General features: G+C 34.9%; 2 protein-coding genes and 1 long non-coding RNA gene across 3 annotated transcripts; 1 reads left to right on the forward strand and 2 right to left on the reverse strand.

Annotated features, from left to right (window-relative positions):
- Positions 1-481: 481 nt before the first annotated feature.
- PAP85 (cupin family protein) lies at positions 482-3,873 on the reverse strand. Its single transcript, XM_086443872.1, has 6 exons — positions 3,267-3,873; positions 2,996-3,168; positions 2,797-2,877; positions 2,422-2,697; positions 1,240-1,540; positions 482-837 (listed from the first exon to the last, which is right to left on the reverse strand). Exons 1-6 carry the CDS (start codon positions 3,823-3,825, stop codon positions 650-652), a joined length of 1,578 nt encoding a protein of 525 aa, XP_086299998.1. The 5' UTR covers positions 3,826-3,873; the 3' UTR covers positions 482-649.
- Positions 3,874-13,455: 9,582 nt separating this feature from the next.
- On the reverse strand, positions 13,456-14,184 carry LOC147402264 (uncharacterized). The gene is made up of 2 exons (XR_015178247.1): positions 13,947-14,184; positions 13,456-13,663 (listed from the first exon to the last, which is right to left on the reverse strand). It is a non-coding gene; the product is annotated as an uncharacterized LOC147402264 (long non-coding RNA).
- A 5,224-nt stretch (positions 14,185-19,408) lies between these two features.
- On the forward strand, positions 19,409-25,092 carry LOC147402265 (putative RNA helicase SDE3). The gene is made up of 5 exons (XM_086443873.1): positions 19,409-19,526; positions 20,109-20,936; positions 21,017-21,187; positions 21,594-23,054; positions 24,622-25,092. The coding sequence occupies exons 2-5, from the start codon at positions 20,148-20,150 to the stop codon at positions 24,859-24,861; spliced, it is 2,661 nt and encodes an 886-aa protein (XP_086299999.1). The 5' UTR covers positions 19,409-19,526; positions 20,109-20,147; the 3' UTR covers positions 24,862-25,092.
- The last annotated feature ends 363 nt before the right edge of the window (positions 25,093-25,455 follow it).

The raw sequence follows: 25,455 nt of genomic DNA on the forward strand, positions 1-25,455 counted from the left end.
ATATGCCTCTCTTCCTCTCATTTTTCCGCTCGATTTGGAATACTCGAACCGTTGATGAGAATGATTATTAGTAATGTATTGACATTGGCATGAGTCTAAGAGTCCTAACACCTAAAACAATTATTTGCTTCTTGTAAATAAAAAGAACGATATCACAATCGCATTATTATAATTCATAAAATATACTTTCTCACACTTATCATATATGATAATTTAAAAAAAAAAAATCTTTTATACATATATGTATAAGTTACTAATATAACTAACTAATTAGATCCTTCAATGATTGTATTTATATACTTATATGAATAATTTAATTAAAATTTACTATTCATTAAAATCTTACATTTTTTATACTTATCATTTGATTATTTCCATCGAAATTCACTATTCATTAATGAATAAAGATTTTCATCAAAATATATATATATATATATATATATAAACCTTCAGTTAAATTTCGAAATTTAATACTATGCTCTTAACTAGAAAGCCTTGATTTTTCTTCCGAATATTCTTATTTATTTTTCATGATAAAAGCTAAGGCTCTTATTCCTTATTTAAGTACAAAACGCTCTCTCTTCCATTACAACATCACTCCTTAGTCCTTACTAACTACTACTCGTACCGTAGTATTTCACTTGTTTAATTAGAAACCATTAAAGCCCAAAATAGAGGCAAGGCGGGCTTGGCGTCCTCCTTGCTGGCGTAGGGAAGGCCCAGGAAGGAAGTGGGCCAAGTCTTGCTTCTCCAAAAGCTGGTCTACCTCTTTAGCTGGGGTGCTAAATGACAGTTGTTTTGCCGCACGATCTAAATTCTTCATCCAGTTCTGTTTCCCTGGAGAGAAACAATTTCCAAAAATCAAACCACCCCATTACCCCACCACAATTAATTAATTAATTAATTAATTTAGTATATTTTTAATTTAGAAAACTGATATTGCCACACCAACTTTGTCTAACGCCACACCAATTCTGCAATTCTTTGGTGATTAATTATTTTACTCAGTCGTGATAATCTGACTTACCCATGTGGTATACGACACCCCTGAACATCTCACGTCAGGGGTGTCCATTGCGTATGTCACGTGGGTAAGTCAGATTATCACAATTCTTATTTTACATAAGAATTTGTGTGGCATTAACAAAAGTTGGTGTGGCAATAGTAATTTTTTTTTTAAATTTTAAAAAAAGTTAATTAATTAATTAATTAAGATGAGATTTTGTTTATTAATTATACCTGCAAGGAAGACTCTCTGGTTATTCTTGGCGTTGATACCAAATATAACGAGATGCAAATTTTGTTTCTCAGAAGCAACAATAGAGAAGGGATGACCAGCAAGTACCACATTCGCTGTTCCTCGTCTTAGATTCGCACTCACCCTCTTATAACGTTCTTCTTCACCTCGTTCTTCATGGCTTTGGCTCTCATGACTTTGTCTTGCGAGGTGTGGGCATATCAACTCATAACGTCCTTTCCCTTTCGCCACAAATATAATCCTTGTCGAATCTGTATTGTATACTGGTGCAAACATCCCTCCCTGTTTAATTTGTTACATTTATAGATTAAAAATTTCATTAGTAATTAATAATGTTAAAAGAGTATGTTTTTAACTTTGATTTCTTTATATAGTCTTGATGAATGCAAGTGGTAGTGGTCTTGGTACGCGGTTGGGTATGCGGCTAACGTGGAGGGCACAAAATCATAGATCGTTTTCATCGGGATACACTAGAAAAGATAAAGATGTGCGATTCTGTGCCCTTACCACGTCAGCCATGTACTCAACCTTGTGCATTCATCATTATATGCTATATTTTATCCATATAATCAGATACCCATAATGGTTTTAAAACTTGCTTTTGCATCTCATCTTGACCATGCTAGATACTGAGTCGTCTCGGGTGAGCTTTCTGATACATTTAAGATGACTCGTTAAAAAATGAAAAAAAAAAAAAATGAATGTGGGGTTTTAAACCTCGTCCAAAAAATCGACTTGTCCGTCTGTCTCGTCCATACCTGATACTAAGATGACTTGGATGATGCATCTCAGTCTCGGATGAATTTTGACACCATAACCCATTATCTTAAAAAAAAAAAAAAAAAAAAAAAATCATGCAAAATCACCAACTAATTAATTAATATACCAAAGTCTAAGAAAGCAAATGGTTAGGATTATAGGCACCCCAATTATTATTAAGGATGTCCCACACCATAGTCAAAGTTTTTATCTTATATGGGTTAAATTTTTTAGAATAGGCTGATTTTTGGTGAAGATGATCAAAATTTTAACCCATGTAAGGCAAAAAAAAATTGGTATATGATGTTGACGTCCTTACTACTAATTGGGGTGCTTTCAAAACTGTCCAAAACAAATATAAAGATAAAGAAGTAATTAAAAGGAAATTAAGGCAAACTATATACCTTGCTAATGTTGGCGTAGGACACAGAGATATCAGAATATTGGAGTTGCTTGAAATCATTTCCATCAACATCATATAATTGCCCATATTCGTTGGAGTATGTGGGCTCTTTGTTAAAGAGGTTATATGGCTTCCTTGACTCACCTTGACCTTGACCTTGACCATGAGAGGATGATGAAGCCTGGTCTCTCAGGGCCTTGATCTGCTCTTCGTTGGCCTTTACAACTTCTCCTTCACTATGCTTTTTAAACAACCTCTCTGCATCCTTCATTTCTGTCTGAAGTATTTCACATTAAAAACATGTAATAAGCCATCGAGATTATAACTTCAACACTAAACACAATATAGAGAAGTTAAAGAGATATATGGAAGATACATTGAAGGAAGCCTGGATGATATCTTCACTGAAACTCCTATAGAACGACCTTGGATCTTTACCACCAGTACCAAAGAAGTCCTTTTAACACACAACAATTATTAATTTAGTCTAAGGAGGTACATATAATAACATAAATAAACGAGGGTGGCAATGTAGAAAAATCAACAATGAAAATTAATCTTTAATATTTAATCACCTCGACTTCTGATTGCACAGAGATGGGCTTGAAAAGGGTTACAACTTTGAGTTTCTCCTTATTATCATTGCTATAGTAAACCACTGCTCCTGCAGGAACCCTAATGACGTATCCGCGTTCAATAACATACGACTCCCTTTTATTCTGATACACTAAATTGATTGTTCCACTTCCTGCACTCATCAAACCCAAGAGTCAAACATTTCAACGGTTGTGATTTCTTTTACAACTTAATATAATATATAGAATTATTAACTAACAAATAACATACCCTTGCGAACCAACATAAATGCTTCAGCATCACTATGTTTTGGGAGAATGAAAGTGTTAGGGTTTGCTTCCAAGTAAGCCAAGCGATAGTCATCGACCAAACGAAGAAGATCTGATTTCTCTGAAAACTTCTGCAAAACCCTAGCAAACCCTTCATTGGTCTTGAATTGATCTCTAAAGCAATCTTCGTCGAAGAAGAAAGGATTGTTCTCTTCTTCTTGTTGTTGCTCCTCGCTTTCTTCATGATGTGGGTTATTTCCACTTTGTTTCTCACACTGTTCTTGACATTGTTGTTGCTCCTCTCCTTGCTCTTTCTGCTGGCATTCTTGTCTGCATTGTTCGTACTGTTGTTGCTCTTTACAGCTTTGCACGCATTGTTTCTGTTCTTTCTGACTCAACTCTTGTTGTTGACAGCTTTGCTTGCATTGTTGGTACTTTTGTTGTGGATCTTGTGAGTTTACATATTTTGCTCTAAAGTTAGAGCGAGAAAATGAGGTTACACACAAGACAGAGATGCATACGAAGATCAGCAACAAAGAGAGCTTTGTTTTGGACGCCATTGTTGTTGTTGGATAGAAAGCTTTGGATTAGGGTTTGTTGATGGAGATGAGAGTGAAGAGAAGCCTTGAATTTATAGAGTGGAAGGTTGGTACGAATGTTAACATCTGGTGAGTAAGCTCTCATGCAGGTTGACACGAATGTATCTTACGTGTGGGATCTATTCGGACGCGTCGCCGCATCACGACGTACGGTTCACGTGTTACGTATAGGAGCGGTTGGAATTGGAACTACTACAGGACAAAAATAAAAGCGAGGGGCGACAGCACTTTAACATTTAATAAAACCTAAAAGTATGATTCCACCGAGTGATTTAAACTCGAATCGAGACGATTTAACTCGATGAGTCAATACAAATATTAAACTCACAATTACGATCAAATGGAGAAAGAATTTCTACTACCCACAATTATGATCATTGGGTCATTTAAAAATCAATTACCACTCAAATCCTCTAGTTTTCGGAGTATACACTACATTAAAATTGGAAAATTTGATGTCGAAAATTTAAATGTTCCCTGATTCAACGGCTTAGAACTGTCGAATTTCTCCGATCCTCCATTAATTTGATAGTTTTGGTCCTTTGAAATTTTTTTTTTTTGACACCGTGACCCATCAAAATTATCTTTTTTCATGCTGTGAAATATCATATTAACAATTCAAAATCACGTTTAAAGGTTTTGAAAACGAACAATCATTAAACTCTTAAATTTAAATGATGTGGATTTAGTATTTTTTAGACTTGGTGATCTTGTAACAATCCAAAACTGTCTGGGAAACAACAAGTAAAACAAAAAAGTAACACAGACGATTGGCTCCGATTCTAACTACAAACACGCCTTATTTATTTTAAATTTGAAAAATATCATCCTCAAACTAGGTTTAAGACTCCATCAAACAAATGATTTAGATGAAAGAAGAGTGGATTTAGAAGAAAATGGATCTCTAATAAACTAGTACTAATCCCTTGGAAAATTAAATTGTTTTCCCTCCTTGCTAGAGTCTATTAAAGCTATTGTGAGTCGTAAGTCATTGGACTTATTATGCATCATAAGAAATTATAAAGAATACATCAAACAAATGGATGAGATGAAAAGGTGAGTAGAATGTGAAATATCTACTCTGAGTTGTTCATTTAAATCATTATTTTTTCATAGTTATCAATATTGTTGAGCATGACTCAATTTATGAAGAATAACAATGAATGCATGCAGTCTTGGTATGAGGATGACATGGGAAGGGCATAGAGCCACACATCTTTTTCCCGTGTATCTTGATGAAGACGACCTATGTTCTGTGCCCTTGCCATGTCAGCTGCGTTGCCAATTGTGTACCAAGGTCCCGTGCATTCATCACGACTCATTTATGATTGGATTGTGTAAAATGTTGTCCACAAGTCACCCATAAAGAGATTACAAATAGACGGTAAATATAGTTTGGTTCAGTACTAAATGAAATACATATAGTCAAAAGTCTTAAAGAGACTTTAATGGGATGGGGATCCCTTAAACGGGGTAACAGATAGATGAATTAGGCCAATCCATCCCAAAACTTGAGAGATAATTCATTTATACATTAATCTATTCTTATATAAGAATTAAATAATTGAATAATAATAATAATATGTAAGAAAACTATGAAAAATATATAACAAAATAAAAAATCCCATTAAAGGATTATTCATTATAACCGATAAAAAACAAAGAAAAAAAAGATGATAAGTTATATAAAGAGAGCTGCTATTGTCACACAAAATGTTACTAATGCCACACCAATTCCTATGTATATCACCGAAAGAATTGCACACAGTTGGCGTGGCGTTAGTAAAAGTTGGTGTGGCAATAGTAACTCTATATATAAATTGATCATCAGTACCCATGCACTTTTATTTATTTATTACCCTATTAAAAAACAAAAGAGGTGGGTGGGTGAGTGATAATCTGACTTCCCCACCTAACAAACTCAATCGACTACTTGACGTGACAAGTTTGGGAACCGTAGATCTGCGCTCCTTGGGATACACGGTTCCCTCAAGATACACTTTTTATGGGAAAGTGCAGCCATGTATCCCGAGGAGTGTAGATCTACAGTTCCCTAACTTGGCACATCAGGGTAATCAATTGAGTTTGCCACGTGGTATAGTCAGATTATCACGATTCAATAGTAATTATTCCTGTGTTTGCACAAACAACCCCTATTCCTGTAAACATAAGAGAAATGTTTGTATTTATTGCATATCCATCATCTCTTAAATATAAAAGAAGGTTATCACACTTATTTTCCCACAATTTGATAGCTACTTCTCCAAAATGTGAATGTATCAACATTTTAATGCCCAGCGCTTTAGTTCCTAAGAGAGCTTACGCAGTTGTGCCAGGCTTGTGATGCCCAGGCCATTACATACCAATAAAATTTATATGGTGCATCTCACTCGAAGTGACCTTTGCCACGTACTACAAACGCAATCTTAATTGCTCTCGCATTGTAGTACGGACCAATCATCGCACCCTGTATCAACCAACACCACACTGCCCATAATGCCCTTGGTATGTTTGATTGCACATGGAAAATAGGGTGTAAAATCAATTTCCATGGAAAATGACATTTTTCAAGTGTTTGATTGCACATGGAAATGGAAATTCATTTTCCACCCCATTCAAAAAGTCCACTAAATCATGGATTTCACTTTCCCACCCATATGGGTGGGAAAATGAAATCCACCAATATTTTCCATCCTCAATTCTTCACCACCACCACCATTACACTAACCTCGCCGTCGTTACCATCGCTGTCGTTGTCGGCTCCGTCTCCGACCACCTTCTCTCTCTCTCTTCTTCTTTTTCTTCTTCTCTTTCTTCATCCCTCACCTCTTCCGCTACCACCACCACCACGTTCTCCACCCATCTTCCTCACTTACCTCCGTCGCCATCGCCATCGTCGCCGCCGTCATCTTCGTCGCCACCATCACCACATCCTCCCCCCTCCCTCTTCCTCGTCATCTTCTTCTTCCTCTCCCCCTCCTCTCATCTTCTTCCTCCTTCTCCTCTTCTTTTTTCTCATAATTTTTCATGATTTTATTCAAGTGAAATCAAACAATGGAATTTGATTTTCCAACCCTACCTATTTTCCACAACTAATTTTTCATGGATTTCAAATTCCATAGAAAGTGACTTTCCATGCAATCAAACATACCCTTATGTTTTGTGAACTATAGAACAAGTGAAGGGGAGGGGAGGGGACCAAGTGTTAGGATCTTCTCAATAATTTTCAACCCATCAAATTTGGGTTGGGCTAGGGCCTAATAGAGCCTGTCCAGCCCAGTCCGCTTCTATATCATACAAAAATATTGAATTGCATTAATATTATTTTAATAAAAGTAAAATAAATTATATATATTATAATTTAACACTCATTATAATAATTATGGGTTAGTAATACATTAATTTCTAATTCAATTGGATAATCTTTAAATACACAAAATTTATTTCAAAAGTACATTTTTTTCCTTAAAAGTATTAAATTTTATTCATTTTAGTTGACCTAAACCCGGCCCAAGTCAAGCCTGAGCCTCTTAGGGCCAGACTTGGTCTTAGTAGACTTTGACCCGATAAGGGTATTGGTAGAGCCCTTTTCTCTGCAACAACAATGGCGTCGAAAACAAAGCTCTCTTTGTTGCTGATACTCCTATGCATCTCCGTCTTGTCTACAACCTTAACTCTCTCTGAAGAGAGTGGAAAAGGTGAATGCTCACAAGATCCACAACAAAAGTATCAACAATGCAAGCTTAGTTGTCAACAGTTGGGCAAGAAAGAGAAGAGAAAGTGCGAGCATATCTGTAAAGAAAAACTCAAAGAACAACAACAAAAACAGCTCAAACAATGCAAACAAGCGTGCCAACAAAAAGAGGTAGACGAGAAGAAGCAACAACAGTGTGGAAAAAACACGATGAAGAAAGCGAGGAGCAGAAAAGGCAACAAGAAGAAGAAGAGAACAATCCTTTCTTCTTCAACGAAGAAAGTTTTAGAGATCAATTCAAGACCAATGAAGGGTTTGCTAGGATTTTGCAGACGTTTATGGATCAAAAATTAGATCTTCTTCGTGGGGTTGACAACTATTGCTTGGCTTACCTGGAAGCAAACCCTAACACCTTCATTCTCCCCAAACATTGGGACGCTGAAGCTGTTATCTTGGTTCTTAAGGGTATGTTGGCTAATTTATCAAACTTGGACCAAAAATTAAATTGTTTTTTACTAAAACAGTGCACTGTTCAAATTAATTTTGAAAACGGTAATTTACTGTTTTTGAAAACAATTTTTTTTTTGGTAAAACAATAAAATGAACATTATTTATTAATTTTTTCTTTATAATTTTCGTATCCACAATATTTTTTTAAATTACTTAATTACTAAATTACAGTTATACTCTCCTATCCTTATCCTATAAAAGAGTTGGGTTTTGATAAAGAGTAAAATAGTGATAAAGTAGAAGAAAGAGGAAAAGGGCATTTTGGCATATATCAAAATGTAGAAATTACCGTTCTTTTTATTTTTTTATCATTTTGATAAAGAAAAATTTATTTTCAAAAATGATAAATTATCATTTTCGAAATTAATTTGAATAATGCACGGTTTGGGGACTTTTTAATTTTCGTGCTCCATATTGACATTTTCTCTTATTGTGACTAGATTCCAAATCACGCACGAAAATCGATTATTGAAATTAATCTCTTCTAACACTAAAGTAATTAATTCCAACAACTAACAACCCCAAGAAATGTGTTGTAAAACAAATACAAGTAACAACAAAGAGAATAGAGAAATTAACACAACCACAACATAAGATATATGTAGTTCACCCACAATGGGGTTACATCTATGGGCAACTCGATAAGTAGAAATTTACTACTTAAAGAAGAAATTACAAGTATGGATATTTATGTTTACCTCCAAATCTCCGGTAAAATCCACCAAATCTCTACACTCAACTCTAATAAGAATCTAAACAAAAAATTGATCTCACTCCTATTGTCATAAACTTGACTGCAATGTGAAGATCACCTTTGAGAACCTTGAGCATTTATATTTTATAAGAGAAGAAAAATACATACATAACGACTCAATGTTTCCTCACACTTTTTAACAAAGAGAAAACTTTTTTTTATACATAACAACTATCATTTAGGAATCCCTTTTGTTTCTCATAAACTAATGAAATGACATTATCCAAAATATCATTGGACAAAATCCATTAATCTTAAGAAACAAAAGAATTGTGATTTTATATCTCCTAACTCAATAGTTCCTTACTACATGTATTCTTCTTGTTATAAAAAAAATCACAACTATTGAAATATTTGACATTTTGGTTTAATGTTTGAAGGAATTAGAACAATCACATTAGTGGATCAAAATAACAAGGAGTCGTGCATTATTAAAGGTGGACAAGTCATTAGGGTTCCTGCAGGAACTGTGGTTTACCATAGCAATGATAATAAGGAGAAGCTCGAAGTTGTAACCCCTTTTCAAGCCCATCTCTGTGCCATCAGAATTCGAGGTGATTAAATATAAAAGATTAATTCATTGTTGATTTTTTTTACTTTACCCCTTCATTTATTTATGTTAGTATATGTACCTCCTTAAACTAAATTAATAACTGTTGTGTGTTAAAAGGAGTTCTTTGGTGCCGGTGGTCCAAGGTTGTTTTATGGGAGTTTCGGCGAAGATATCATCCAGGCTGCCTTCAATGTATTTTCATCTATTTAACTTCTTTACAATCTTATTTCTGTTTGTTATAATTTCGATCCCTATTGTATTTGGTGTTGAATCAATAATTTTGATATCTTATTACCTTTTTTTTTTTTTGGTTATTAATTTTAATGTGAATATTTCAGATTGATATGAAGGATGCAGAGAGGTTGTTTAAACAACATGGCGAGGGAGAAATCGTAAAGGCCAAAGAACCCCATGCACCTAACTCATCCTCACAAAATCGGCTTGTAAGGTAAAGATTGCCCTAGGTTTATATATAACCCAAGGTCATGATACGCAGGTGATGTGAGACTATCACTCATACTCCCCCTCACAGGTAATGTGTCTCCTACATCCCTGTGGCTACCTGCTCTCATTCCAAGTAGAAGCCCATGGGCCTAACTCATCGTCATAAAACCAACTTGTAAAGTGAGGATTGCTGCAAGTTTATATATAACCCAAGACTAGGATACCGCGATGTAGGACTATCGCTCACATATATAAACTCATAAGACTATTGTAATTAAAATTCGACACACTACATTCGTTGGACATTGTGCTCAACACTGTGTTGATGTGGCAATGCATAGTGAACCATAGATTTCTTTCCTCGAGATACAAGTTAATAAATCAACGGTTCTCTATACACTGCCATTTTAACAGAGTCTACCTAAGACAGTCCCATCATTTTCCAATTCCATAAGAAAGCTACTATTGTTATACCAATTCCTATAGAAACGACCAAAGAATTGCACAAGTTGGTGTGGCAATAGCAACCCTCTTCAATAATCGGATACCCATTAGCCTTAAATATATATATATCATGGAAAATCACCAATTAATTAATACCTAGTGTAATTAAAAAGAAACTAAGGCTTACTATATACCTTGCTGATGTTGACGTGGGATAGAGAAATATCAAGATCTTGGAGTTGCTTGTAATCATTTTCATCAACATCAAATAGTTGCCCATATTCGTTGGAGTATGTGGCATATAACATAAAGAAATCAAAGTTAAATTCAAAACATTATTAACTAATGTAATTTTTAACCAAATAACATGATCTCACAAAGTATGGTAAATTAATTAATCTAAATGTAACTAATTAATTAACAGGCACCTGTATACAATACAGAATCGATAAAGATTATATTTGTGGCAAATGGAAGTGAACGTTATGAGATGATATGCCCACACCTCTCAAGACAAAGTCAGACCAGCCCGAGACATGGAAAAAAAAGGGGAAGAAGAAGAAGAAAAACGCTATAAGAGGGTGAGTGTGAATCTAAGATGAAGAACAGCGTATGTAGTACTAGCAGATTATGCATTCACTGTCCTTGCCTTTGAGAAGGAGAATTTGCATTTAGTTGTATTTGGTATCAATGCCAAGTAGAACCAAAGAGTCTTCCTAGCAGGTAATTAATTAAGAATCTCCTCTTAATTAATTCTTTTAAAATAAATTAACAAACAAGATTGATTAATTAATTAATTGTGGTGGTGTTTGAGTTTGAAGTTGTGTTTTGAAGGGAAAAAGAACTAGATGAAGAATCTAGATGGAGAAGCAAAAAAACTGTCATTTAGCATCCCAGCTGAAGAGGTGGATCAGCTCTTGGAGAAGCAAGACTTGGCTCACTTCCTCCCTGAGCCTTCCCTACGCCAGCAAGGGCTAAGGGCAGGGGCGGAGCTAGTAAGGAGCTGGTGGGGGCAATTGCCCCCACAGAACTTTGAGACACCCCTATGTTTTTAACTAATTACATGCCCCCTTTGTCTCCACTCCCTCACCTCTCTCCCCATTTGCCCCCACACCCTCATCTCCCTCCATTCAAGTTCTTCAACTATACAACTAATCATAGCTTGCCCCCACTAAAAGAAAATCCTGGCTCCGCCCCTGGCCAAGGGCGATGCCAACTTCTAGATGCTCTCTTTTTTACCATCTTCTCCATATCTAATTCCTACCTTACAAGGCTTCATGCATAAGTAGACATTAATAATAATTCATTTGAAACAGAACAAAAGCAAGTCAAAGATGAGTTGAAAGTCAGATTATTTGAACACAAATGCTGGGTAATATAAATATAAATATAAAAAAAAAAAAAAAAATCTATGTAACTCTAACTGGGTCAATAAGATTTGAACATTTGAGGCATGGAGAGGGCCTCTATTGTAAAAATTCGACTTTCATGGCCTTGCCATTGCTTGATGTGTTTTTTTTTTTGTTGAAACAGGGTTATAGCAGACCTAGACCAGCTACAATCAAAGAATTGGGACACTATAGGCTTCCTGAAAAATAACAGAGACAAGGTCACTAGAGAGCAATTCACAATCTAATTTTGTACAACCTATACTATTCTGGTACGAAGCAAGCATGTGGGCAGTCCTGTTGGTCTGTCTAAAGACGTGAGAGGACACTTCACTGAATCTATCTTAAGCTATAAACGAATAATTTTATTTTTCAGTAACCATTCATTTAAATTACGGACAATCAATAGCAACATGATTCTTGCATTAAATCTATGGCAGTTATTATGAGGTCAAAACAAAAAATGAGTTGTGAGCTTATGCAGTTTAATGAAACAAATGCTGAGAATATCATCTAATATGACAAATACATGATGGCATTTAAGTACCAATAAAATGCTTAGGTTGAAAGACAAATGTTTTTTTATTTTTATTTTTGGATATGCAAAGACAAATGCTTTTGAGAGAAGTAAAAGATAAACAGTGATGCAAATATCAATGTGATCAATGAAACATATAATATTCAGATATTTATAAAAATGTGATCAACTTCTGATGAATTTACGATTCCGATTCACTGTTCATTTTAATTACCAAAGCATGAATGGGCAACAAATTCAACAGTTTTAAAGTGACAATTTCTCTTTTAACCTGCGAAATTATCACTTTAAGCCTGCTAAATAGTCACTTTAAAACCTTCAAATTCGTTGCCCATTCACGTTTCGGTAATTAAAATGAATAGTAGTCAGAATAAAAAATTCAAGAAAAGTTGATCACGAAATTATAATTTACCCTATAACATTTAACCAATCTGGGCTCAGTGGATGAACTTTAAGCATCAATAAATATCAAGTTTGGACCGGTCCAAGTGTGTTTATCTTTGGACCAGTCCAAGGTAATTTGAATTGGACTTGTAACTCATGTGTATCGCGACTTTGTGGTACTTTGAAAAGGGGTTTGTTTTTCTTTTTGTAACAAGGTTTTTTCAAGAAGAGACTAGAGAAATCATATATGAGAAGTTGAAAGGTTTGGGAAAATTTAACGTTTGATGACAATTTGATGGAAGGGGGGTAAGTGAACGGTCAACCCGTTAGGTAACTATAAGGGAGGTAAGTATAATTATCAAAACATTAAGGCTTTACACCAAATTACAGGGGGGTCAAAGTGTAATTTACCCTTTAAAATATTAATTAGAATAATAATTTTTTTTGACTCTATCCTCTATTCCCCTCTACTCTCCCAACGTGGCATGTAATAGAATCATAGATTTTCTTCTTTGAGATACACAACTACACATGTTTACGGGGATGTGCAAATCTGCATCCCAAGAAAAGTAAACCTACGGTTCAAGCACATGCCACATTGGGAGAGTATGTCAGAAGTAGGGAGTCAGAAAATCACGACTCTATTAAATAAAGGGTGATTTTAAAAACTACATAGTAAAAATGATATATTATAATTTTGAAAAATAATCGATAAGATTAGGGATGTGAGATTGCAATTTTCTTTATTTTTTATAAAAATAATTCTAATTATATTAAATTTTAAATATAAAAGTGGGGGCAATTATGATCACTCAAATTTGGTGCCGAGTACTCAAAAAAAAAAAAAAAAATAGGACATAGGCCCTCAAAAAAAAAAAAAAATTATATAGGCAACAGATAATTAGAATTATTATTAATTTGTGCCTATTAATAAGATCTTACATGGTTAAACCAAAATTGGCATTTCTAAATTACAACATTTTGAAAGACATAAAATAGGTCTGTCGCGGTACACTTTATTCCATCTTCTTAGTGTCGATATTGCAACGATGAGTCTTTTTTTCCTAATGCGTCGCAGCTTCCAGCTTAGCTGCACACACAAAATAGAGATCAATAATTTAAAATAATCCCGTTAAGTAATTCTCAAATTCAAAAATGCAAATTCTTTACTCTATATAAATTTTTAATGAGATTAAAAAATATATGAACTGAGGAGATTTTTTTCAAAAGATCCAATAGGTCCAACAACGGATATTTCATTGAATATGAACCGTTTGATCGTAAGACATGATCATTTATAAGACTGATCATGATATTATACAATGGACCACCAAATCGAATGATTGACAAAATCACCCTAAATAAGTACTTACCAGCGGCCTCTTTGGCCGCACATTCGCCATCACACTTGACTTCACAGAAGGTATTGCCGTTACCATCGGTTTTACATTCATCGTTGCAATTATTGAAACAAGACTTGAAATGTTCAGCGAAGTCGTCTGCCTCCGACTGCACCACGGTTGCCAGGACCACAATGCAGATCACAAACAATGCAACAATCTTCTTTGCCATCTCTCTCTCTCTCTTCTCCTCTCTTTGATGGAGAGAAAAGGGAATTAAGAGGGTATTTATAGGCCATGGATGGCTAATATTGGGTAACTAACATGTAAAAATAAGGTTAGATTGATAATTGGGTTAAACCAAATAACCAACTTGGTCTAAGTGGGTATGAGAGAAACAAGGAAGAAACGGTCTTACTTCAAATTTGCCTAACACTTGGAAGTTGGAACCAATGTCCTAATTTCCTCAAGGGACTGTGGTCCACAATGGTTGTCAAATGCGGCAGCTGAGATGGCAGGATCAGATGGATCCACTAGTTGAATGATTTCGACTTTGATTTGATTACACAGGTGTCTCAAATTAGGATTGTCAACTTAATGACCTTTTTTTTCTTTTTTTTTTTGAGTATTAAAATTTTGCATCATTTCTTTTATAATAAAAATGTCTGAGGCCAACCCAGTACTAGACAAAATTATTTAATAGGAAGACTTCTTTATAAATGGACTCTAAACTGTCTTCAATGGGAAATGTTCAACACCAAATATTTTGGCAAAACATTTTTCAAAATATGGGTTAGAAGTTTTGGAATGGGCTAATTTTTTGTGAGGATGATCTCTACGGTGAGAAGATCATCATCACCAAAAATCAGCCTATTCCAAAACTTATAACCCCATCAAAAATGGTTTACAAAAAATGGACGGTCCACGATTTTTCAACTTGTAAACATGGGGCTAGAAATTTTGGAATGGGCTGATTTTTGGTGAGGATGATCTCCTCACCGTAGAGATCATCCTCACCAAAAATCTGCCTATTCCAAAACTTCTAACCCATGTAGGACAAAAATGGTTGGCTAAAATGTTGGCCAAAATGTTTGGTGTTGAATGGGACTCGTGTTCAACATTGAGATGATGTAGTGGTGCATAGAGAATAGTAGAATTTTTTATTTGTATCTTAAGGAAAGAAATTTATGATCATCTGTGCACTATGGTTTTTAAATTCGGTATTACATCTCGTCTCGTTCAGCTCTGATACTGAGTTGACTCGGATGATACGTCTCGTCTCGTTCGACATTGAGACAATGATTTTTAATCATTTAAAAAGTCTGAAAAAATTCAGAAATAATTTTTATAAAAAAATGAATCCAAAAATATATTTAAAAAAAAAAATCGATTTGGGAGTGAAAGAATTGAGGGTTGAGGCTTTAACTTGTTTGTATCAATTAACTCAGACGAGATTTTCAAAATTTCGTCCAATATGTCTCTTTTAACTCGCGAGTTAAACTATTACTGCGCTGTCTCGTTTGTATCACCCGAGATAATTGAAAATATCGTCCTAGACGACTCGCTTATCTCACGATATGTGGTCATCTCATAACACTTTGTGAGTTGGTTTCGTTGGACTCCGATATTGAGTTAACCTGAACGATACGTCTCGGTCTCGGACGAGTTTAAAAACCATGCTATGCACTGCCATGCCAGTTCAGTGTTGAGCATAGTGTCAAACGAAGGCAGTGTAGGATGGGACCGACTCTTTCTTTGGGGATACACAAGAGAAAAGATCTATATATGTGTCAATTTATCATTTGTCTTTCTTTATAAACATCCCTGATTTTATCGTAGTACTTTAATAGCCTAGTTAGTAAAAAAAAATTCTTAATTCCCCTTCGACCCCTTTCAATTGGTGAGATTAATGATTCAAATCATTGAGATCCAAGTTTGTTCAAATTGTTGGGATTGAACTTTCACAACTATCGAGATCATTGATGATTTAATTTCAACACGAATCATTTAAATCAAAGATTCAAATTGTCAAATTGACCTTGTTACAATCGTTGATTTCAACATTTCAATTAAAACAAGAAAGTGAGAATTACAAGGTGTTTCACTATTATCTTTTATTTCAAGTTTCCTACATGAGCATTATACATTTGCCTGACACTTGGAACTTTGAGTTAGACCCCAAATTTATCATAATATCAAAGTGGGTCTTTCTCCCCTCCAAATCACTTAATATGTATCTTCACATGCTTTGGCCTAGTCCGGCCCACATGTGCAAGGTGTATTGATTTTAGCCCCGCATCAGATACTCATTGCTTTGTCTCTCTCCTTATAAGCTCTTGAGACTCTCCACTCATTACCAATTGATTTTGAGTTGAACCCCCAAATTTATCATACTGTAATCTAGTTATTATTATAAATCAAACTGTCTAATGATCTTACAACGACCATTAACTAAATTTGATAACTAATTAAGAGTGTAGATTCATACAGATAAATAAATGTAAGACAATAATTAGAAGTGTTTGATTTTCGTTATATTCAACTGGTGGTTTTCGATTCAAAATTAAAAACAAAGTTAAATTAAATGATTTCTATTAAGGTCTGTGGACATAACTCAACCTTACAAAACTGACTTTTAAGGTTAGGATTGTCATTACCTTAAATATTATACAAATCAAACATCCAAGACTGACATGAGACAATTGTTATAACACCCTCCCTCACGTCGACCACCAGCTTGAAAAATGCTTTCGCACGTCCATAAACAATGATCCAGCTCTGATACCATATAAAGGTCCAAGCTTAATTCAATTTTACAAAATCATTTTATTAAGGTGCAGGTTCCCATCACCTCAGATAATGTGCAAATTGAGCGTTCGAGATAGATGTGGGACTATTGTTCTAACAATTTCTAACCTCTGATGAGATGTAATACACGATCAAATGTATGAAAAAGAAGGAAGAGAAAAACACAATTTTTTTTTTTTTTTAATTTGTCAATATAGATTTTTTAGATCAAGACTCCCTTATTTCAACTTATGTTTAATGATCGGCACTTAAAAGGTTAAAAGTTAATCTTGTAATGGATTGAAAATGTCATGTGTAAAGCGGAAAAATATACCTTTTTATGTCATTCAAACAAAAAAAATATATATAATTTTGAATTTTAGAATTTTTAAAGTAATTGGGATATTTAATAATTTGACTCGATGGAGAAACCGAGTCAATCGAGTTCATATTTGGAAACACGTGCTATAAATGTGATCGTCCTTCTTCCATTAATTTTACATGATTTTCAATGTACTTCTCAAGTATGTCGGGTGGCCCCACACCTTCATTCCTTCGCATCATTCCGGATACAGGTCAAAAACTTTGAAGCAGACCAGCTGCTTCAAAATTTGAAGAAACCATCTCCATTAGATTACACGTTGCATTGCAAAATGGTATTTCAAAGGGTTAAAATAAATTAAAAATCCACGTGTCGTATAACGAGAAGGGTTTCTTCAAAATTTTAAAGAGACTGGTGGCTTCAAAGTCGGGCTCCAATTAAGCATACGCCTCCGGAACGGTTTCGGTGGATATTGGAGATACTCTTTGTTTCCACATATTCCTTGACCATGGTCAAGTGACTATGGGTTTTGAACTAAATATTTTAAAAATCAAATGGTCATTTGTTAAATTGGTAGGGTGATGTAGGGGTGTCAATAGATTGTCCAAAATTCGAATCTGATTCGAATTCGAAATCGAAATTCGGATATTATCCAAAAATTTTGGATATTGGATTCGAATTCGGATAGTTTTATATACTTGAATCCTTATCGGATATAGATTCGAATATTAACATTTCGAATTTAATAAAATTCGATTCGAAATAATATATAATATATATTATTTTATTTGATTTATTTTTTTATATAAATAATATATATTATATTATTTTTATTTATTTGTTATATACATAGTATAATATATAATAGATTTTTTAAATAATAAAAAATCAATTGGATAAAGAAAATTTTTGTTTTTTTGTTTAATATGCAAATTATTTGAATTCCAATTAGATATTATCTGATATAAGATATGATAACTGGATTCGAATTTGGATATTAGATAAAAATTTTGGATTCGAATTCGGATATTGCTGTATCCGAATCGATAAACATCGTTGATAGCCCTAAGGTGATGGTCAAAATATGATTTAATTTGGTTGGACTAACTTATATTTATAAAAAATACTCGTAAATATATACATTTTCCTAAATTATCTTCATCAATATTAATAAATAAAAAATCACAAAAATCAGGGATTCACTAACAAAATCAATTTATTATCAAATCTGATTAGTCTTGGTTGAATCATAACTATGGTCCAATTTTCAAAGAGTCGATCTAGAGTGACCTCAAGTTTGTACCTCATATCACACATTTTGAAGTGAAAGTGTGTAGGAACCATAGATGCTTTTTGAATTGAATCTTGATGAAAAGTATCTATGGTTCCTACACGCTTTCACGTCAAGATATGCAATATGAGGTACAACCTAGTGTTAAATGCCTTGATTTTTCTTTTAAAAAAATTGTTATCTTAAACTTCCAAATAAATTTTATCTTATTCTTGAGATTTGAAAGTTAAAATAGATAAAATCTTGAAATTGAAAACGATGATAACATTTTTTTACATATCGAAAATAATGGATTTTTGAAAAAAAAAAAAAATTGTTTTCAAGAAAAGATTGGACTAGGGTGGGGCATATTTACAATAAGGGTACTGGGAGCTAGATCCCACAAGAATTTTTCGAGTTATGTAAGAATTTTTTAACTATTACGACATATAACTATCGTGGATAAAAAAATATGTCGCCACTGCCCCCACAATTTTTTTCCAGATTCAGTTGCCCACACATGAACAAAATCCACCTATGCCCTAAGTTTAGGGCATTTGTATTATTTTACTTAATCTCTCTAAGAAATCATCCACCAAAAAGGGTGTCATCATTTTGAATTTAAAACACGAGAGCATCTGAAATATTCTCTAAACTCTAAGGAGAATTGTCTAAATCATCTAATTTTCATTTTAAGAAATAAATTAAATATGACAACTAGGTTTAAGGCAAATTAGTCATTTTTCTTACATCTTCCCAGAAAAGTCCAGGCGTTACGTATATCTAAAATAAAGAGCTTTGAATGAGCCAATAATCCAATTTTTCTATCTTGAAATTTATGAGTTGTACATGAATATTCACCTGTTGTTCATTATTACTGTGTCTTGCGACTAATCGTAAACCCTGTGAATTTTGATCAAATTATTTGGTTCCACTAGTCAGATGCAACGTGTCTCTTCCAAATTAAGCTTAAGAGCTAAACAGCTAAAAATTATGACAGCAAAATTATTACCCTTCTTGGCCTTGTGGGGTCGCACTCATTGTCACGTGTCACTTTCCAAGAACAAAAATCTGAACCCCTGAGGAGTGTAATAGAAATAGAAAAAAAAAAACTGCAAAGACAAGTGTACCCGGTACACACTACCCTTCTCCACTCTCTTCTATATTCCATTTATACTTACAGAAGAATCTCAATTTCTCTCTCAGCAAAACCAGCAAGGGGTTTCGATCAAAGGTGGGTTCTGGTTTGTTTTTCTTATCTTTTGTTTTGCATTTGAAACTCTTCCGTTCTGTAACCATTCTCTGATGAAATTCTGCTTCATTTCAACCTCTTTTGTAGTCAATCTTTAATTGGTCTCTTTTTATTTTAGATTTTTTGAATCCATTGTTTGATGCTAATCTCTTTATTTCAGTCTTTTTGTAACCAATATTTTTATTTTGGTTTTTGCTGATTTTTTTATTCCTTTTGTCACCTTTTCTTCATGGGTTGTTGGTGATTTTACTCTCTATGTGTGTGTGTTAGAGAGTTTTGTTTGATTGGTCTCTGTCATTGTTTCTTTTGATTTTCTGTTTTAGAATTTTGATTCAATCATTTAGCTTAACGTAGTGTGTGTTGTTTACTTTAAGTGTTTGGCAAGTCTGAAGTTCTATTATCTAGGCTGGCTTTTAGTGGTTGATTGTGTTGTCTGTAACTGTAGCTTCAATGGGCTTTCTTAGTTGATGGGTTTGGTTACAGTTTCAGTGTTCATGGTGGTAATGCCTATATCATGAGCTTAAATGATGAAATTGGTTTGTGATTGTTGTTGGGTTTATTCAGGATTTGAAGTTCTTACTTGATATCAATATCAATCTAGTGATGGGTACCATTTGGAAAGGAAATTCGGACGATGAGTGCTCCGTTATCGGAGACAAAGGAGAAATTGGTTTTATAGATTATGAGGACAATAAATCGGTATGTAGCTACAACCAAATCGATGAGGGACCTGTTGTTGTATCGGTTCCGTTTCAGTTTATTCGAGGGAAACCTCGATCTATACTTATAGGAGAAACTGCAGCAGATTCGATAACAATCACAAACACTACTTCCCAGCCAGTTGAACTATGGGCGGTTAGGATTTTCTGTTCAAACCCGGTGGACTCGTATACCCTTTCTTTGATGGAACCTCCTTCGGCTAATTCAGATGTCGAAGCCATCCAAGGATTCTTGGAGGCATTTTCTTTGGAAGACAGAGTGCTTCAACCTTATAGAACTTTAACAATTTGGTTATCATGTAAACCAAAGGACATCGGATTGCACACAACTGTCGTGCATTTCGATGTGGGGGACGAAAAAATTGAACGGTTGGTTTTTCTCTTAGTTGAAGATAAGATATCCCAATCTCTTGCTTCGAAAAAACCATACTCAAGAACGCAAAGAAGGAAACAATTCAATGTGACCGAATATGTGGCAGGCTCTCGTCCTGCAAAGGTGGAGGCGCCCCCCAAAACGTTCAATTATAGGCTTCCCCAATATGCCATTCCAAAGGATATTAGGGAGTTGTTGGAGAGTAAGCAAGTACCTGAGGTTATCAGTGAAGGGTTAACGGCGGAGAATTATAGCACTTTTTTCAGCACTTTACTAATCATGGAAGAATTACATTTGGAGGTAATTCTTAGTATATATTAAATACATAAAATCCTACCTTCCCTTTATTTTGAACTAAAATTGATGATTTGTTGCTTCAGGAAGAAATGAAAAGCCATGACATGGAGTTTGCTAATATGCGGCGGAAGGGATCTCAATTTTTGGCTCTTGAGGTCCTTGGACTAGCTGAGAGAAGGCCTTCTCTTGTCCATGGGGACTATGTTTTTGCCAAACTTGCGACTGAGAATCATGATGAGGGTACTCCATATCAGGTTTGTGCTTCCTTTTGGGTAATATTAACACATCTTAGTTCATATCTAGCACTAATAATTTAAGGTTGGTTGGATACATTGAAATGATATTGTACACACGACAGGCACTCTACATGTTTTTAAGTGAAAATGTTGTGTCCTCCACATGTCCCGAAACATAAAGAAAAACCTTAACAATTTGATAATTTTAGAGAAAATAGAAGGCATCAAAAGGGATAGAACAAAATATGACATCAATACGTTTGTTATGACTTGCTTGTTACATGGTCCATTTGGTAAACAATTTAGTTTCATGTTAATCATTGGGAATTATTAGTTTTGTGATTGTACGTTTTTTTAGTGGAGAAAATTTATAAACTACCAATATTTCCTCTAAAGCTTACATTCAGGATTGTGGTTTGTGCAGGGATTCGTACACCGAGTAGAAGCCGATGAAGTGTTCTTGAAGTTTGCTAAAGACTTGCATTTGCATCATCGTGATGGGGACCTCTATGACATTAGGTTCACCTATAATAGGGTGAACATGAGGCGTTTATATCATGCTGTCCATGCTGCAGAGAAATTAGAAACTGAGTTCCTCTTTCCATCTCAATCTTCTATAAGGAGATCGATCAAAGCAACCCCGGTGGTTCCTTTGACTCTGTGTCTCAACGAGGAACAGATGGTTTCTGTTGAGATGATCCTCGCCTGCAATGGGGCCCCACCTTATGTGATCCATGGACCCCCAGGTACCGGTAAAACAATGACACTCGTAGAAGCGATCTTACAGTTGTACACAACAAGAAAGAACACTCTTATTCTTGTGTGTGCATCTTCAAATAGTTCAGCGGATCACATATTAGAGAAACTCATCAGCAAGGAGATTGTTGACATTCAAGATAGTGAGATATTCAGACTAAATGCGCCTAGCCGTCCTTATGAAGATGTTCATTCTGATAATATTCGTTTTTGCTACTCTGAGGAATACGTATTCAAGTGCCCTCCAATCATGGCCTTGATGCGTTATAGGATCATAATATCCACCTATATGAGTGCCTCTCTCCTTTATGCAGAAGGCATCAAGCGCGGTCACTTCTCACATATTTTCTTGGATGAAGCTGGTCAAGCCTCAGAGCCAGAAACCATGATCCCCATATCCCATTTATGCCTAAAGGAAACCGTTGTTGTTTTGGCTGGAGACCAAATGCAATTAGGTCCCGTCATTTACTCCAGAGGTGCGGAGACATATGGATTGGGGAAATCATACTTGGAGAGGCTGTTTGATTGTGAGTTTTACCGTAGCGAGGATGAAAATTTTGTGACAAAGTTGATAAGGAACTATCGGTGTCACCCATCCATATTGGAGCTACCCTCGAAACTTTTCTACAATGGGGATTTGATTGCTTCTAAAGAAGAGACATGTTCGTCAATGGATGCTTTGGAGAAGCTCCTTCCGAACAAAGAATTTCCGATTCTTTTCATTGGCATTCAAGGATGTGATGAGAGGGAGGGTAATAATCCATCATGGTTTAATCGATTTGAGGTTAGTAAGGTAATTGAGATCATCAAGAAGTTGAGAGCAAGTAACAATCTTAATGAGGCAGATATTGGGGTAATAACACCTTATCGTCAACAAGTACTCAAAATAAAGAATGCTCTCGAAGAGACACTCGATATGCCTTATGTGAAGGTGGGGAGTGTAGAACAATTTCAAGGGCAGGAGAGACAAGTGATAATTATATCTACCGTCAGGTCGACTATCAGACATAATGAGTTTGACAAAGTACACTATTTGGGATTTCTTAGCAATCCAAGGAGGTTTAACGTTGCTGTTACCCGGGCTAGATCTTTGCTTGTTATCATTGGAAACCCACACATTATTAGTAAGGTACTAGTCCTTCTGGCACTTGGCATTTGAAATTTATACTGTTATTTTTCTTTACTCTTCTAAATAATTCAGTCACATAGGCATATTTATATGACGTTTGGATACAATTTTCAGTCTTTTGAGCTTTTTGAAATGAAATTTATCATCCTTATGATCAAATGTGCTTCATTTTGTTGGAATTGATTTTGAGTTGTAGATCATTGTTTTATTTCCATAGATATGAAAGCTCTGCCTTTTATTGATCTTAAAATACTTCCTTTTTTTTTTTTTCATATATCAATTTATGTTTTATGTGTTACGATTTCTATGAAATTGTGGGGAGGGATATTTCTATTTTCTAGTCTTTACCTTTTTTTTTTCTTCTTCTTCTTCTATGGATACATGGGCAGATTTGGAAGAACCTGTTTTATCTTCAATACCCAAAAATAATCATAATGCATAGACCATTTTCTTTCTCCAAAGGCCGGGTTCATAGAGCTATAAATTATTACTTATAATTTGGTCATTGTGCTTGAAAATCATGATTAGAGAATTTAAAAAGCCCTAGGAAAAGGCAAGATGACCATCTAATTAATGAGAAGATAGGAAAAAAGTGAGGCAAACGGTTGTGTCAGACATCAATGTCTAAGCTTTGTTGGACACTTATCGACATCGACATGTCTATAAAGACAAAACTGTTAAAACTTGTGACATTAGATTATAGACAATAAACAAAAAAATGATGTGAAATAAAGTAATAAAGTATATTCTAAATATACTATCTTAATGTTGAAATGAATGAGGCTTGTATTAGACACAATAGCCTTAAGACAGATTTCTCCCCTGTGATGTGTCAATAATCTCTGGACGTTTATCTCCCAAGATGTAACGCTCTACACGTGTACAAGGCAGCACTCCAAGTATACAAAAATAATTGAACTTGTACTGTAATTAGCATTCTCAAGGACAAACAAAGAAATCTCTTGAAAACAAGAAGAGCACTATGCAAATAAAAAGTTCGAAAATTGAATGAATTCGAATGAGGAAAGTAATGTGAATTTATAGAAATAGAAGTGCCTCTCTAAATAGTCATCAAAACTGTTCACAAGAGTTGTGACTTTTCGAACGGACACACCTGTCAGTAGAGTTTGGGATACATGTCTGTAAAGTTGAGTTGTGACTGTTCGAACAGACACACATGTCTGTAGAGTTGGGACACCAATTGTGTCTCTTAGAATAGTCATGAGTTGACTCTACTTGAGTCTCATAGAGGTCAGACTAGAGATGCACGAGCCATGCCATGTTTTGTGCATTGTTTCTTATGAAACCCTTTACCCAATTTGATCTCTGGATCTTCATTTCTCCCTGAATGGCTGTTCTTCAGATATGTATTTTTGTTATTGTTTACTAGAAGAAAGATGTATATGCAAGAAAAAAAATATGAAGAAGAATAAGAAAGAAGAGTTCTAGAAGATCTAAATTAACAATATTCAAAGATATTTTTTTTCCCTACAACCTGCCAAAGCACTGAAAGCAGATTGTTTGAAGTGCAATCTATAAGTTCTCTAATCTTACTTCTGTTTGGCAGGATCCACACTGGGATAAGCTTTTATGGCATTGCTCAGACAATAATTCTTATCAAGGTTGTTCTCTCCCTGAAAGGCAACATCTCAGTGAAGAAGACTACATGGGGGACAGCAACTTGAACCATGAAGAAGAGAATGCCCAAGTCATTGATGAAGTGGGATGGGGTGACGAGTCTTTCGGAGCAAAAGAGTTTCCTAAGCCGACTACTGACGAAGCTGAATGGTTGGACGGTTGGAAATAACTTCGCTCAATCTTATCATCTGGGGAGACAGAGTCAATAGGCAATTTTTATGGAGTTTCCTTTACTTTTGATTGAACAATGCTTGAGAAAAAAAAAAAACTCAGAACATATTAAATGCCGGGGTGAAGAGGTATAGATGGGATTTAATCAAATGAAAATCACTGAATCATTACTGATCATTGACTGAGCCTCATATGCATTCTTAATAAAATCCAAACTATGGTTTCTCCATCCATGATATATTGGGTGTTATGATATCTTAGCATTGTAGCTTGTAATGCGTAGGCAACGTCATAGGCATGGCCTTTCCACTTAAAAGGTTGCACTTAAAAGGTTGCAACATGGTTTTAAATCTCGGTCTGAGACCGAGATGACTCGCTCGAGTCATCTTGTTATCGTCCATGGATGAGACAGATTGACAAGGCAACTCACATGTGCAAAATCTTGCAAAAGAAACGAGATGACTCCTACAATATTTTGAAAATCTCGGCCGAGTTTTGAAACCATGGGTTGTATTATCCGAAATGGGTACGACATCCATTTGATGTGTTCAGTTAAAATATAGTTGTGCCCAGTGAAGTTGAAGAATAAAAA

This window comes from Akebia trifoliata, chromosome 5 (assembly GCF_017979445.1).
Source record: "Akebia trifoliata isolate Shusen 1 chromosome 5, ASM1797944v1, whole genome shotgun sequence".
In the NCBI taxonomy this organism is placed as follows: Eukaryota; Viridiplantae; Streptophyta; class Magnoliopsida; order Ranunculales; family Lardizabalaceae; genus Akebia; species Akebia trifoliata.